The 14,370-nt window shown below is 46.7% G+C and overlaps 3 protein-coding genes across 5 annotated transcripts in view; all 3 read right to left on the reverse strand.

Annotated features, from left to right (window-relative positions):
- Positions 1-12,974, reverse strand: part of MMD (monocyte to macrophage differentiation associated) — a 45,295-nt gene extending 32,321 nt beyond the window's left edge. For all 3 annotated transcript variants that reach the window (XR_015703126.1, XM_087750442.1, XM_087750439.1), the window contains exon 1: positions 12,852-12,974. Coding sequence is in view for 2 of the 3 variants with exons in the window: in XM_087750442.1 (XP_087606568.1) it covers positions 12,852-12,892 (41 nt within the window). In the remaining variant the exon portion in view is untranslated. The remainder of the gene's footprint in view (positions 1-12,851) is intronic.
- Positions 12,946-13,275, reverse strand: SMIM36 (small integral membrane protein 36). The gene has a single exon (XM_087750448.1). The coding sequence runs from the start codon at positions 13,273-13,275 to the stop codon at positions 12,946-12,948; it is 330 nt and encodes a 109-aa protein (XP_087606574.1).
- The window catches only part of TMEM100 (transmembrane protein 100), a 64,202-nt gene continuing 62,814 nt past the window's right edge, over positions 12,983-14,370 (reverse strand). The window contains exon 3 of the mRNA XM_087750447.1: positions 12,983-13,117. The gene's annotated coding sequence lies outside the window, so the exon portion shown is untranslated. The remainder of the gene's footprint in view (positions 13,118-14,370) is intronic.

Consider the following 14,370-nt stretch of genomic DNA (forward strand, 5'->3'; position numbering starts at 1 on the left):
ATATTGGCTTCCGTTATGTGCTGCACAACGTCGACGTGAGAAGGAAACGTTTGCCGTTACAGCCCTTTGCAAACATGGGTCTCTTCCAAGCTTTCTGTCTTGCTACTAAATAAATATGTATACAAGATAGCACATGTGTGTGTGTATTACTACAAAAGACTGTTATTTACGCAACATCCAAACTTACACAAATTCTAACGTATAATTCACACAGCAAACATTTTCTAAGACATGGAGCTGCAGTGGACCTACTGTACAGCTGTGCTCACACCACCTCCAGGATCAGAATCCCGAAACGTACAGTAGGGATCAAACCTGTGTTGTTCCCACTGAACCTTAAGCATCCAAATGAAGTGCCTCGTCACCTCCAGCTTTCTCTTGGCAGAGACAAAATCCAACTAAGATCTGAATTTCCTCTGAAGGTGCCCATCCCTCTCCCCCGACTGTGAAAGCAGGCTGGGTTTCTAATCAGGCACTCAGGCTGGTAAAAGCGTGCCGTGGTTTCCATAGCCACGAGCTTGGCCTTGAAATCTATGATTGACCCCATAACGCTAGTTCTGGAAGAAATCATCTCGCCCAACAAAAAAGGTGAAAAATAAGGAAAATTTTCAATACTTTGAAAGGCAACAAGATGCCTGGCCAGTTTTGAACCTTTTTGGTAAAAAAACCCATCCAGCTGAGTTTTTCAACCACTGACAAATATTTTGTTTTCCTTTACAAACTCCTGCAGCCAGCAGGCACTCAGTCACAAACCGTCCCTCCTAGAAAAGCAGCAGTCGCCTGGCCCTGAAGCAGAAGTCACGTCCCAGACAGTGTAAGCCTGGGGCTGCAGACCAGCAGCACTTCCAGGTGCTGGGCTCTGTCTCCACATCGCCCACGGTCCATCCCTGCGTGGGGGCACAGTTCAGAGCCCGCGTGGCCAAGGAACGGACCCGCAGGGAGGGAACCGAGCAGCTCCAGGGAACCCTCCGTCTACCCTTGGGGAAGAGGAAAGCCCTGAAATAGCACCTCCTGACCTCGGTCTGTGCTTACTGTCATTTCCATTTAGTGTGTTTTGTTCCATTTTGCCTGTATGATTGCATTGTCAGTTTAGACACAGCTCCTGGAAGCCTTACAAATATGTATATATATTGCAAACGTGTGTGTGTGTGTATATATATGTATATACGCACACAGGGACAGGTGACCCATGGTTTGCCAGATTTGACTGCAGAAGTGATAGAGAGGGGAGTAAAGACTGGGGTGATTTATACCAGCTGAAGGTCTGGTCTATATGTTGCAACATACCTCATGCAAAGTAAACATGGCCTTGCATCATAAACCATAGGTTGGAGCCAAGAAATAGCTCAGCTGGAGAAGTCACACAATAAGGAGAGCACAAGCCTGTTCAGGTAAGAGAGCTTTGTATCCAAAAAAACATGTCCTGACATATTCGCAAGAGGAGGCTAGGTATTTTTGAAGCTGATTTTTTTTCTTGCAACTCCCCAACCCCCTGAGCTCGTTAAAATGAAGACACTCTAATTTCCAGGAGTGGCCAAGAGAGAAAGGTCAATGAAGGACGACTTTGTAATGTCAATTCTCAAATTCCAGCGAGAACAACAGCAGGATTTTCATTAAGTCACTGTCAAGTGATAAATTACTGCCCTGTCAAATGAAAGTAGGACTGCTATTACCTTATATGCAAAAGGTAGGGAAAGAAAAGACCGGATGATTTATAGCTTGTGTACAAGCCTGCCTTCTGTGATGCACAGGTCATTGTACAGGTCTGCCAGAAATGAGATCCCAGGTTGACAAAAACAAGGGTCTTGTTACCAACAGCTGGCCCTGGCTGGGCAAGGAGCAGCCAGAGCTGCTGGGTCAGCAGCGTCACACATCCCCTCTGCACGGAGGGTGGGAGGGGTTGTATCCATAGGACCCCCGTTCTGAAGGTACAAAGCTACTCGGAGAATGAAGTGCTTAGCCAGATACTAAAGTCTGCAAAAGACACAAAGAAGCTATTTTTGTTATTGCACCAAACCTTAAATAATGCAAGGAAGCCCTGGGAACCCGGTGAAATCTCTGCTGAACAGGACACGCAGTTTCTTAGGGAGGGACTCGAGTTTTAAGTCCGGAGCCGTTGCTTGCCACTTTGTAGTTTGTATTTCATGGACAGACATCAGAGGAAGACAGTCCGATTAGACAAATTGTTTTAGTTCAAATTGAAACAAATATTTGATTTCATTCATCCCATCTCCACTTGAAAAATGCTGTCTGTCCACTACGAAGCATCCTGACTGATGACTAAGAAAAAACATTGCTCGAGGCCCTCGAAAGGGAAACAAAGTGAAGTGCTGGGTCTCCCAGGTGCATGCTCTAATGACATGGTTTTAGGGTGTTCATAACTGTAACCACCTTTGCTTCTCAGGAGAGCTATCCTCAAATCCATGTGTTGGTCTGATGACCAAGACACAGTCTTTTAACAGGTAATTAGCTGGAGCAATTAGTGGTCATGTCATTGAACAAAGAGCAACAAAGGGAGTGTGAAAACCGACAGCCAGAGAACCACTGGACCTGAAACCAGAGATGGATGGCAGAAAGACTCAGGCAGCACGCCCAGCAGCCAAATCGCATCTTGACACAGGCTCTGAAGCATGGCAGCCAAATATTAATCGGGGTTGTAGCCATGCAAATTTGGCTTCTCTCCTTCTCTCCTGCATTGCACTTATGTCACCCCTGGGTATTGCCACCGAAATCCTGCTGAATTACCTCGAGTAACCTCCTGCCTGCAGCGGGGAAGGGGAGAGCAGAGTGCCGGTGCAGGTTCATGCCCAAGTCCCAGGCAGCAGAACCTGGCCCCTGCAAATGCAAAAACCTGAGCATGGAAAGACCAGTGATTTGTGGGGAGGCACAAAGTGCACGCGGTGGGCTGTACCTGTATCCCAGAACGTGCTTTTTGGCAAGATGACGCTTAGGACAGTAGTTGCTTTATGCAGTTGGCTGTCAAATCATCTGCCCTGTCTCATGAGCTTCTGGAGAAGAGAAAGAGGGTGATCCAAGGTGAGGTGAAGAATGAGAATCAAGCTGGGGTGACTTCTGTATTGAATTCAAGATATTGTAATACAGGGTTAAAATAGAAGCGCCTGCAATCTTTATGGAACAACCTGTAATTATGTGCACAAAGACATACGTCTCTGCGTCTGTAGGTGTATGCATGCATTAGACATTAACACAGGTATAACAACCAAAGAAGCTGATCTAGTTGCTTTTCTTTCTAGATTATCTCTTATTAGGAGATATACATTATGATTGTCTCAATTTTTTAAATCCATGGGAAAACTTTAAAGCATTTTCTGACTTCGCCACATGCCTCTTGCAGGAGCCTGCACCGTGCCAGCAGCCAGGGCTGTACCTACAAACTTATTTCTCTCTCTGAAGTGTGGCAGCCTTGCCCTGCTCCAGTCATCGTGGGCACTTGCTGTCCCCACCGCAGGTTAAAGTCCCGATCAGGCACACTGTGAGTTTTAAGCCCGAAGGGCCCCTTTGAACTCGGAGCTCATCTGAGCCCTCGTTGCCTTCTGGCGGGTTATTCTGCGAGTTCAAGATGGACATGATCTGGCTGACAGAGGTTTATCCGTTCAGACAGAAAAGCTGGTGCCCTGTAGGAGCACAGCTAATCTGGCGAGATAGCACTGAAATAAAACGAGCGCGGTAAAATGCTTCTGACCCAGGAGGATGCTTTCAAGCCCTGCGCTGAACAGGATGCGGTGACAGGAAGCTGTCCCACGCTTGCAGCGTCGTTCCGCACTGCTCCTACTCAGAGCCGTGCCGCTGCCAGCACATGGCCCACCTGGCCCTGCTCGGGACGTGCACCGCTGCAATCCTAGCGAGGTCCGGGTGTTCATCCTGCGGGGTTTGGCCTCCGAGCGCGTGCAGGTGGCTGCTGAGACCCAGCTTTCACTCCACCCGTCTGCACAGGATGGGAAGTACCTGGAGATCAAAGGGTGCCCTCTGCATGGCAGACCAGTGAGAGTGCTGCTGTACACCTGCCTGGAAAGCAAGTAATAGCAAAAAGCTGGACCTGGTCCAGTCCAGGTAAGAGCAAGACTTTGCTAAGTGGAGAAACAAAGAGAGGTACTTTACCCTTGTGAGATGAGGGCACAGCCTGGCCTTAAGCCATTTTCCTTCATCCTTTTCATCCAGTAAGCATGCCTTGACTTCTGCTCTAAAGATACGGAAACGGTCTGGCTTCTCTAACGCCTGTTACTCCAGGTTACCCTGTGCGCTTCCCAGCAGAGAGGGTGCAGGCAAACCAGGGTCACAACCCACCTCCTCCCAAGCAGCTGTTAAACAAGACAGGAAACCGCAGCCCTACAGCGTGACCGTGCTTGGAGGCTCTGCCCCGCGGGACAGGCTTCAGTAACCTTTGGGAGGAAGCTTTGACAGGCACCGTTGAGCCCCTCCAGTGCTGGAACCTTTCTTTGCGTTCTTGCCGCAAACACTGCTGCCCGCTCCTCTCGGATGCTGTGCCCCGGGCCGGGGGATCCTCTCTTCCACTGCACACTAACAGAGCAAATAGGCAGCGAAATAAAACCACACATTCACCTTAAGCAGATGAAGTAGGCAAAGCATTTTCTGTTTACAAAATGGGAAGAGCAGTGAGTCCATCTGCAAACCTATTTCCCATTAAGCAGCCCGCGATAGTATCTTACATCCTCCTAATGGCAGTTTAACTGTCACCCCAAGAAGCAGATAGACTTTTGTAATACTGAGAACACAAAATCACAAGAGAAGGGAACCCCTGGGATCTGCCACATTGTAAAGCTGGCAAGACAAAGTTGGAGAGAAAGAAAAAGGATCCTTTGTCCCTTCAACTCTATAGAGGTGATAACAGGAGAGCAGCATGTGTCCTCCCAGGCCAAAAAACCCTGCCAAGACAGTTGCAAACACACGCAGACTTGACAGTGATGATCCATATCTTCTCCTCCAGTTATGGCTTAAAGCTCCCGCTTGTCCAAGCGGTTCTCTAACCTCTACCACAACAAATTGGTAAAAACCTCCATCCTCCCAAGGAACTCTTAAACACCAGCACGTTTCATAAATATGTGTCCGAAGGATGTGGTGTTAACACTTCACAATTATTTTTTCCATGCAAGAACGAGTTAAGGTAGGAGTCTCTGTCCTGGCTTCGAATTTCCTGGCTTTCCCCTGTCTGCGTCACGACATAATTCTTTCCAGCCAGCCTTTTCCTCAGATGTTCAGAGTTAGCATCGGGATCCCTGCCAGCTCTCCTTCCCAAAACAAACACGAAGCCTCCCAATGCCAAAGATTTGCCTTCTGTTCAATACCCCAGGGACAAAACACTTGGCTTTACAAGCACTGCCCCGATGTTCAATTCTGCAGAGGTATATAAATAAAAATGCAGCTTTATAGGGCCTTGTCTGCACTAGAAAAGACTTGATGGCATGTCCCTACAAGCTGTCTCTCTCCATCAACCATAAACAGAGCTTCAATTAATTAAGGAGGTTATTTGCCAAGTTAGTACATGTAGTTTCAGCAAGCAAAATACAGCTTATTATCAAATTACTTTTTCCTGGTGTAATCATGTCTGCATTGGAAGTTTTGCTAGTAATAAAAACACCCACTCATTATTAAACCACCCTGGTTCCAGCGTAAACCTGGTCTAAAACTAACGCCCTGAAAAGTGATAAAATACTATTCCTATCTCAGTAAAAAGCTTTTCTTTCCCTGCAATGTCCCTGGGTTCACACCTTATCTGCCATCGTAACCCGCGTGCTTTGCCTGAAGGGCTGGGAATTGCAGAGCTGTTGGTGGCTGATGAGAAATGAGTCAATGGAAACATCGCCACGAGCCACGTAGATAGCAAACCACATCCCTGCGCTGCCCCAAGCACAGAACCTACTGACATTCAGACAGATCCTTTCTCTCTGCTGAGGGACCTGTCCTTCAGGCTCAGGAGAGGCGAAGTGTGTGTCCTCTAGCAAGCTAAGGCTGCTGCTGTCTTCTCTTCAACAATATTACCTAATGAAATACCCCTGCTGGCAACAGACGGGGTACGCCTGTCTCAAAGCGGGCAAAGAATCTTTGCACAGGAGTTAGCAGGGCTCACTGGAAGAGCTTTAAACTAGATTTGAAGGGGGAAAGGGATAAAACTAGGCTCGCTAGAAGGACATTGAGGCACTGGAGCGCGTCCAGAGAAGGGCAATGAAGCTGGTGAAGGGTCTGGAGCACAAGTCTGATGAGGAACAGCTGAGGGAGCTGAGGTTGTGTAGCCTGGAGAACAGGAGGCTCAGGGGAGACCTCATCGCTCTCTCCAACTACCTGAAAGGAGGCTGTAGCAAGGTGGGGGTCAGTCTCTTCTCCCAAGTAACAAGCAATAGGACAAGAGGAAACGGCCTCATGTCGGACCAGGGGAGGTTTAGATTAGACGTTAGGAAAAATTTCTTCACCAAAAGGGTTGTCAGGCACTGGCACAGGCTGCCCAGGGAAGTGGTTGAGTCCCCATCCCTGGGGGTATTTAAAAGATGGGGAGATGTGGTGCTTAGGGACATGGTTTAGCAGTGGACTTGGCAGTGCTGGGTTAACGGTTGAACTTGATAACCTTAAAGGTCTTTTCCAACCTAAACGATTCTATGATTCTACAAAATTGTATGAAAATATTGATGATTTAAGCAATATCATTAATACAAATAGAGGTGGATGCTAAAGCCTATATTCTTTGCTCATGGTGAAGTTGATAGCAGTTAAGTTCAGTGTATTTTTAGGGTAATAAAGAGCTATCCTGTGGACACAATAAGCTTCAATACTGAAGGAGTGTGAAATGTGGGTGCTTAAACAATATGTCCAAGTCTCCGATACGCTCAGGAAGAGACACAAATATATAATCATTCATAATTAACAATATCTCTATAGCACCGCCTGTGAAAGGAGCTCATGATCCTTCATAAATATTAATTAAATCAACCCAACACCCCAGTTGTGTAACAATTATTACTGCCATTAACAGATGGAGAAACTAGGGCACAGTTTCCTTGCCCACACAGAGCATCTGCTGCAGATCTGGGAAGAGACTGACCCATCCGCAGCCTGGGTTGAGTGATCAGATGCTGGATTCAGATGCCTCGTGACAAGTATTGCCTCCAAAAACAGCACTGGGATTGTCACGTTAGGGTGGAAATACCTCTTTGAAAGGTTAACGTCAAACAGAGTCATTATTAGAGAGGGAAACTAAGCAGCAGTGTCTCCAAGGAAACCAGCACACGAGAGGGAGACAATACTGGGAGTTGGAAGAGAAGCTAGAGATGACATCTGTTCCAATTTTCCCATTTTTTGTATTTCTGGTATGATTTTCTCTTCTTAAGTTAGAGAGCTTTCTGCTGTGAATGTCACAGCAATTTATTTATAAACAATTAATTTAGCTTTCTATCACTCAAGCACGAAGGACCAGATCTCCACCTCAGAGTCCTTCCAGCTGCCCCAGGAGTCCACCCGCTTTCCTCCTGGGCAGCAGCAACCACCAGCAGACTCCAGTGTGTGTCCCCCCCATCCTTCACACTCTCCTCATGTGTATCCTCGCTACGGCTCTGGCTGTCATTTCATCCACCACTGAAATGCAACTGTTTTGGGTACAGGCTGCAGAAGTCCCCTAGGGACATCAGCAGGACACACACATTTGCTTTCAACACCCAGATCCTACGTGATGGGACAGATTCAGCACAGGGAGTCATGCACTTGGGAGAGTCACAAAGTCAGTCGGACTGGAGCAGGACCAGGAGACACAGGTCAATGCTTTGCCTTATAAAAAGTACAAAGGTAGCTTATGAGACTTGGGCTTGCAGTTTTTAATCCATCCAGAGACGGCACACTGGGCTGTAAGGCTCCCCTAAGCACAAAGTAGTATTGGCTCGTGGCTGGAAGAACGGCGTTTCCAATTAAACACCCGGTATCAATTCTTACCTCTTGGCATTCCCACCAAAGCGCCAACATCCTGTGAGCTGAATAGCTGATAACGCAAGGTGATGTGGTTCTAAGCAATAAAAACTATTCTTAAGCTCTTCTTACAGCCAAAGAGTTTTGACTTGGACGTGTTACTGTGCTTCTATACTTAGCACTATCAGAGGATGAGCATTTGCACCCTAAGAACGATGTGCTAATAAAAAAATGAGAAAAGATTTATCCCTTTTCAAATTCAAAAAAATTCACTGCATGGAAAGGAATTCTCCCTTGTGAATATGGGTTAGTCTGTCTGGGCTAATCCTCTACTCATACATAGTGGCTTATTAGGGATTTAAAAAAAAAATCTGAAGGCTTAGACAGTATATTTACAGTGGAACAGGCTTGCATGAAAGATGTATTTTCAGTGAATTTAATGACACATTTGACTTGAATTAATGTTGGAGAAATCTAGAAATCTTTTTTTTTTTCCTGTTGTTTCTGTGAAACCCTTTAATAAAGGCTCTACAGAAGCCGTAATATGTAACTTTAAAAGGGCACTAAAGCCGACTGAAAGCGAGCCAGTGCAGACTGAATTCCTGCTTCCTGCAGAACAGCAATAAATCCTCCCACCACCACTCAGTTCCTTTCTAACCACAGAGCTACAGATCATCAGCCAGCCACGATGACTGTAGCTCACTCAAAGCAAGTGTCTTAAGGCTCTAGGTCCATGGTTTCCCCAGATTTACCGTGGCTTGTTCATCAACTTCACTTCACCTGCTCTGCCCATTTTTTGTTGGAGTGTATTTTATTTTGTTTTCTTTGATTCTACTGGGGTTAGTTCATAGAGTGAAATTCAAGTGCAGCCCCTGTGTGCCAGTTGTGTTGTAACCCCCTTATGAACTGCACAAACATCCAAGAGAGGGAAATCTCAGTGCAGAGGGCAGAAGAACAGAGAAAACTAACGTGGAGCAGAGACACATGGCGAGAAGCACAATGGGAACATGAGCTGCCCAAGGGTGCCCCATAAGCCAAGGGCAGAACTGGGAACAGAGCGTATTTCCTAAATCCTTGTCTATCCATCCAGTGCTCTCCAACTCATATTGCTTCTGAATAAACGTTAACACAATTTTTACCAGCATCTTATTCATTTGCAAATGGCACCTACTTCAAAACAGTATTTCTATGCTAGATATCCAGGTCTTAAAATACTACCTAACCCTCCAGGCAAAACACACATCTACATAGGCGCAGTCAAGTTTAAGCAAGGCACAAAGCCGCGATCAACTGAACAGCGATGGAAGAGCCAGATACAGAGTACATGCAAAGTGCTACACAAGTGCTGTTTCACTGCAGCTGTAGGTGTCAACAGCATAACATCCCAGCGCCTTCCCCATGCTGCCAGCTGTGGACTAGAGCTTGCAAGATGCTGCAGACATCTCAAAGGGAAATATCTGGCCCTGCAGAACTCCACCACATGGCTTGGTCTGGTATGGCCACCAGCAAAGCCTGTTTTCAGGATGCTTTTTGTACCCTGTGAACTCCAGCAAGGGATGTGCATTTTACACCATACAATTTAGGGAGAATAGGTGCACTGCCATGAGAATATTCGTGCCCGTTTTCTTGCAATGATGCAAAGGACATGGCAGAGAACTGCAAGCACTCGAGGGACCGCAGCTTCGAGAGTGATTTCCTGCAAGCTTGGCCTGATAAAAGCTCATTTGCATGCATTAATCCTGCCACAGTCATTAAGTAAAGCGTGGTAGTAGGGACCTCCACAGAGCAGTAATCTCACTCCAGTGACTGGATTACTTGCAATTCTCTGTACATATCGAAGTGCTCTCTCACTGCTTTATACACCAATATTGTTCTAGTATAGACAAAACTAAGAAAGCCATTTTATTCCCATTGGGAAGGCAAAGACCTGGTGAACTTTAGCCTCTCATTTTATGGAAGGGGATTTTACCCCCTGTTTAGAAATACTGTCAGGAGGAAAGTGTCATTTGCCGCTTTTACCTCCACGTTTCAGGGCAGAGTCCACCAACTCTATCACAACTGATAAATCTCCCTACAAGCAAACACTGTGCTCCCAGAAACTGCTCCCCTGCCTGCAGCCTCCCCTGGCACCGCCTGCGGCACTACAGCCCCACTTCCTAACGCTTAAGGAAGAAAACTTGACCACGCCAAAATCAACAGCTTTGCCACTGAGTTTCAAGGAGCCAAGAGTCTGTGGTTGGTGTACACAAAAGGTTTGCTGTTACAGAGAACTACGTATCTGGAGCATTTCAGCTATCTAAAACACATTAACACAGCCTTGCAAGTCTCTATCTCTGCATGCATTACTTACATAAACAAACACGGTGGCAAAGGTACGGCAGACATGTCATGGTGTCGTTACGTTATTTGCATGACCTTCACCAAAGAACCGCAGAGCTTTTCTGCTGGCATTGGGGCATCTGATATGACATCTCACCATCAGCAAAGAAACCAGCTGTGCCACACTCTTTGTGATCTTTTTGAGCTCTTTTTAGTCCCCCCCAAGGTCTTCTTAGCAAAGATGATTATTTTTGTTCCCTAACACCAAGGATCCCTTATCACAGAGAAGGCTCCTAGCATGTTAGATGATAAATGAACACACAAAAAGCTTTAAAGAGCTTACAAGCTGTCGATAAGGCAGATAGGAGAGCCCAAGGAAAGATAACACTGGCCTGCGTGGGAGACAGTGGCCATAACGTACCAGCAGCTTCATCACTGCCAAATTTTGCCAAAGCAGCTACAACTTGCAGTTAACTAATTGCACTTTTTCAGTGTTAAATAACCGAAACAAGACATTCAACATAATTATTTCAGTATGGTATGTGGCAGAGGATCATGTCACCAACTTCTAATTTATTACCAGTTTCATCACATCAAGAGGTTTACTCAAGCACCCAGCTCTCAGGAGCCTTCCTTCCAGTTCTGGCTTCCTTCCAAAACCAGGCGTACCTGTAACTCGCAGGGGTGCAAAGGACAGCTCAAAAACAAAACCTGGGTTCATGTTCAAGAATTTAGAAACCAAAAGAAAAACCACTAACCATTCTGGCTGCCTTTTTTTTTTTTTTAATACAGATAAATATAAAGGTACTCCGTATCTTGAGATTTCTTTGCCAGTGCCAGGGTGCTCTGCCAGCTGATGCACAAATCAGCGTGTCTGGGGCTGTGGCACAGGCGGCCGGTTACTACCCAGCTGGAGTACAAACCACACAATCCAGCCAACAGCTTTGTTCAATTGTGGTTCAAATTCACTGCATTTTATTTCTGGAAGTAGTTAAAATGCCTGTCCTGAAGGCATTAGGACCTGGATCCAGTGAGTCATCCACGACACCCGATGTAGACAGGTAATAAATCTCACCGTGTTTACTAAAGCTTTCTATAGGACTCTGTGGGTACTTCACATTAAGATGGTATAAAATAGCATATGGGGCAGACACCTGCAACGTGTGGGTCCAGTGCTATTTTTCCCTTAACAGCCAGTTAAAATCCACCAGTTAGAGAGTACCATACACAGTAACTCAAGCACTATCTAGATGGACACAATAACCTGGCGTTAAGCATCCCATCTTAGGATTCCAGAAAACAAATTTCAGCTTTTTGCTAAATCATGAGCATGTTTGGGTAGAACAAACCAACTTAAGCCATGAATTCCCTGCAGCCAAATTTGTTTTAAAAAGCTGGTTTGGCCACCAGTGACAGAGCATCTCTGCCAGCATGGGATGCATCAGGGACCAACCAGGCCACTGTCTTCCCAGTTTCTCAGGTGGGTTTTGCAGCCCAGGCTGATGGGGACAGAGCAGGACCCAAGCTGGCTCTGTTCGGGAATATCTACACTTCAGTGGCTACAAGATCAACATCCCTCTTGTCTCTGTCCCTTTGTGCTTCACCTGGAGAACAAAAAAACAACAAACCCATTTCCCTTCAAACCAGCAAGACATGGAAGAAACTTGTTAGCCAAAAAGGCCTTTAGCTTATAGCTTCCAAATTATGGAAGAATAATGGGAGCTGATGCAGATAACATTAGATTTACTGGAGATATAACAACAGCCTTCACGTGGCCCAGCTGGAACACGATGCAGCTGAAGGAAGGCTCAGGGCGAGAGGCAGGGTCAGACACGTGGAGACGCACATTGAAAGCCAGGACGTAGGTCGCCCTTGCTGCAGAGGGTCAGAAATTCCTGTTTCAGCGGGGCAGACGGCGGCAATGACTCACATGTATCACATTACTGGTAAACTTACCCCGGTTCACGCTTTCCCTCGGGCAGGAGGCACTGTACCCAGCTTTTCCAGGAAGCATATTGTATCCTGTCAGGGGATTTGTGCGGGGCAAGGGGTACTCTGCCCTGTAAGAGCAGAGCTCATGTTCTACCCACAGAAAATAAGCGCCAAGCCTGTCTTGGTCCCTCTGGGGACCTTACAGACAACATGGAAAGTATTAAATTCTGATGGGAGCAGCAGCTGGCTTCTATCAGAAAGGCACTATCTCTATCCTTTTAAAATCCTCAGCGTTTCTTTTCTCACTGGACAGATAAACAGCCTACCAAGGTCATTTGCACTCTGCCGGCCGAGGAAGATGTGCCGAGGCTGCAGGGCAGCGCGGCTCAGCCCGTCAGGGTTAGGATGCTTTGAACAACACTGTGTTCCTGCAAAAATAACAGTACCAAGCACGACTCAAGATTAAACCAAGGCCCTTCTTCAGCGCCCGAGTGGATAACAGCGTCACTGCTTCCGACTGCCAGTGGGCTGCAAGGCAGCAGCAGCGTAAATGGAAATGAGTCTCTATGGATGCAGGCAGGACTGCAAGCCTGTATCAATGCAGAACACAGCTGAACATAAAACGACTCCCTTAGCAATGGCATTGTATCAAATAAATCAGCGTCTCAACTTACCTTGTGAATGCGTTATCCTTTTGCAAACGGAGAGTAAACATAGCAGACGAGGCAAGCTGATCGGCAGAAACCAGAGCTCCGAGGCAGGGTCCCCTTACACAACAGTAGTCCTTTTCCCTGGCAGGTCAGAGGAGTTTTCGTAGGCAGAAACGAGCCCCTTTGCCCAGCGGGTGCCGGGGGAGCCCTGCTGCATCACCACCAGCTGGATGGGAGGCTGGGTCTCTGCAGGGACCTCGGGAGCGTATTCCTTGCTGGGATCCTTCCCCCTGCAGTCATAGAGCACGCAGGAGATCAGGAAAACCAGAAGCAAAATAACATAACTAGCTACCAGAATGATGAGATTCAAGGTAACAGGGTCAATCTCCAAATAAAACTCCATTTGGTCCCATACTATTGGGTGCAAACCCAGAGAATGAAGTTTCATATGCACGAGGGAGTGACCGCTAACTAATCAGAATAGATGTATTGGCTTTGCGGTAAAAATACATTAATCCTCGGGTCTCCTGTAGCAATGGATTTCCCTGAACTGGATGATTAAAGCAGCTCAGTTTAATAACTTAAGCTCCTTCTTTTAATGCCATGTTGCCTACAGCGGCAGAAGCTAAATTTGAATGCTATATTGACAGGAAAACATCGCCCTTGCGCAGGGACTACCTCTTTCCTTGACAGGCAGGTACCAAACTGGGTTTCCTCTAAGGGCATTTTGCAGAACCTCCCTTCTACAAGTGCATTTGGGCTTGTGGGCTGAAGAAAACCAAGCTGTGTAATTAGTAAATGAACACAGAGGTGAATTAGGGAGAAAGTCATTCGCAAGGCAACTTTTCTCAAAATCCAGCGAGCCTGATTCTGATTTTGACTAAGACCTTTTTGCCCTGCCCTAGTGTTATAGAAGGGCTTTTAAAGTGAATTTAAGACTTTTATTACCCAATTCCGTATCAGGATTACTGGGACACGTCACACACCACTGTATCACACACTGCCCAGCCAGTCCTTGCACAAACTGAGCTGTAGGAGCCTGCTTCCCGCAGGCTGCTCCATCCCCTTCGAGCCTCCTGCATGCGAGAAGGTGCAACACAACTGGGGCATTCCTGTAGCCTGGGCACCACTAATTTCTTTTCCTATATGGACCCTCTGCTTGCTAAAAAAAGGTCAAGCTTGTGACATGGCTGTCCCCTGCCTGGGAGCAGTGCCAGGCTGCCCAGCCACAAAACCTCCAAGTACTTTTTGCATCTTTCAGATTTATATCTCCAAAGCTGATGAGCAAGTAGAGACGCACGTATAGTTGCCACACGTTGCTTGCTTGTTTCCATGGAAAACTGTGCTAGAGAGACCATCCCTTGTCCAAAAAAAGTGGTACCCCAGTGGGTACCACCATATAAGATAGCAGGAAGGCAGACGGCAAGGGCAGGAGGTGATGCCAACAAGTGCCACAGACCCTACGTCAGCATGCTTGCCACTTCCACACAAAACTCCAAGGTTTTGGTCAGCATTACAGCACAGGAGGGGTTTAGGAAGAGAT

Source organism: Nipponia nippon, unplaced genomic scaffold, assembly GCF_047370975.1.
Source record: "Nipponia nippon isolate SJK-2023a ecotype South Korea unplaced genomic scaffold, ASM4737097v1 scaffold_14, whole genome shotgun sequence".
Taxonomy (NCBI): Eukaryota; Metazoa; Chordata; class Aves; order Pelecaniformes; family Threskiornithidae; genus Nipponia; species Nipponia nippon.

What these genes read in the sequence shown, in the direction of transcription:
- SMIM36 (XM_087750448.1), bottom strand. Translation starts at nt 13,275, where the DNA reads ATGAAACTTCATTCTCTGGGTTTGCACCCAATAGTATGGGACCAAATG.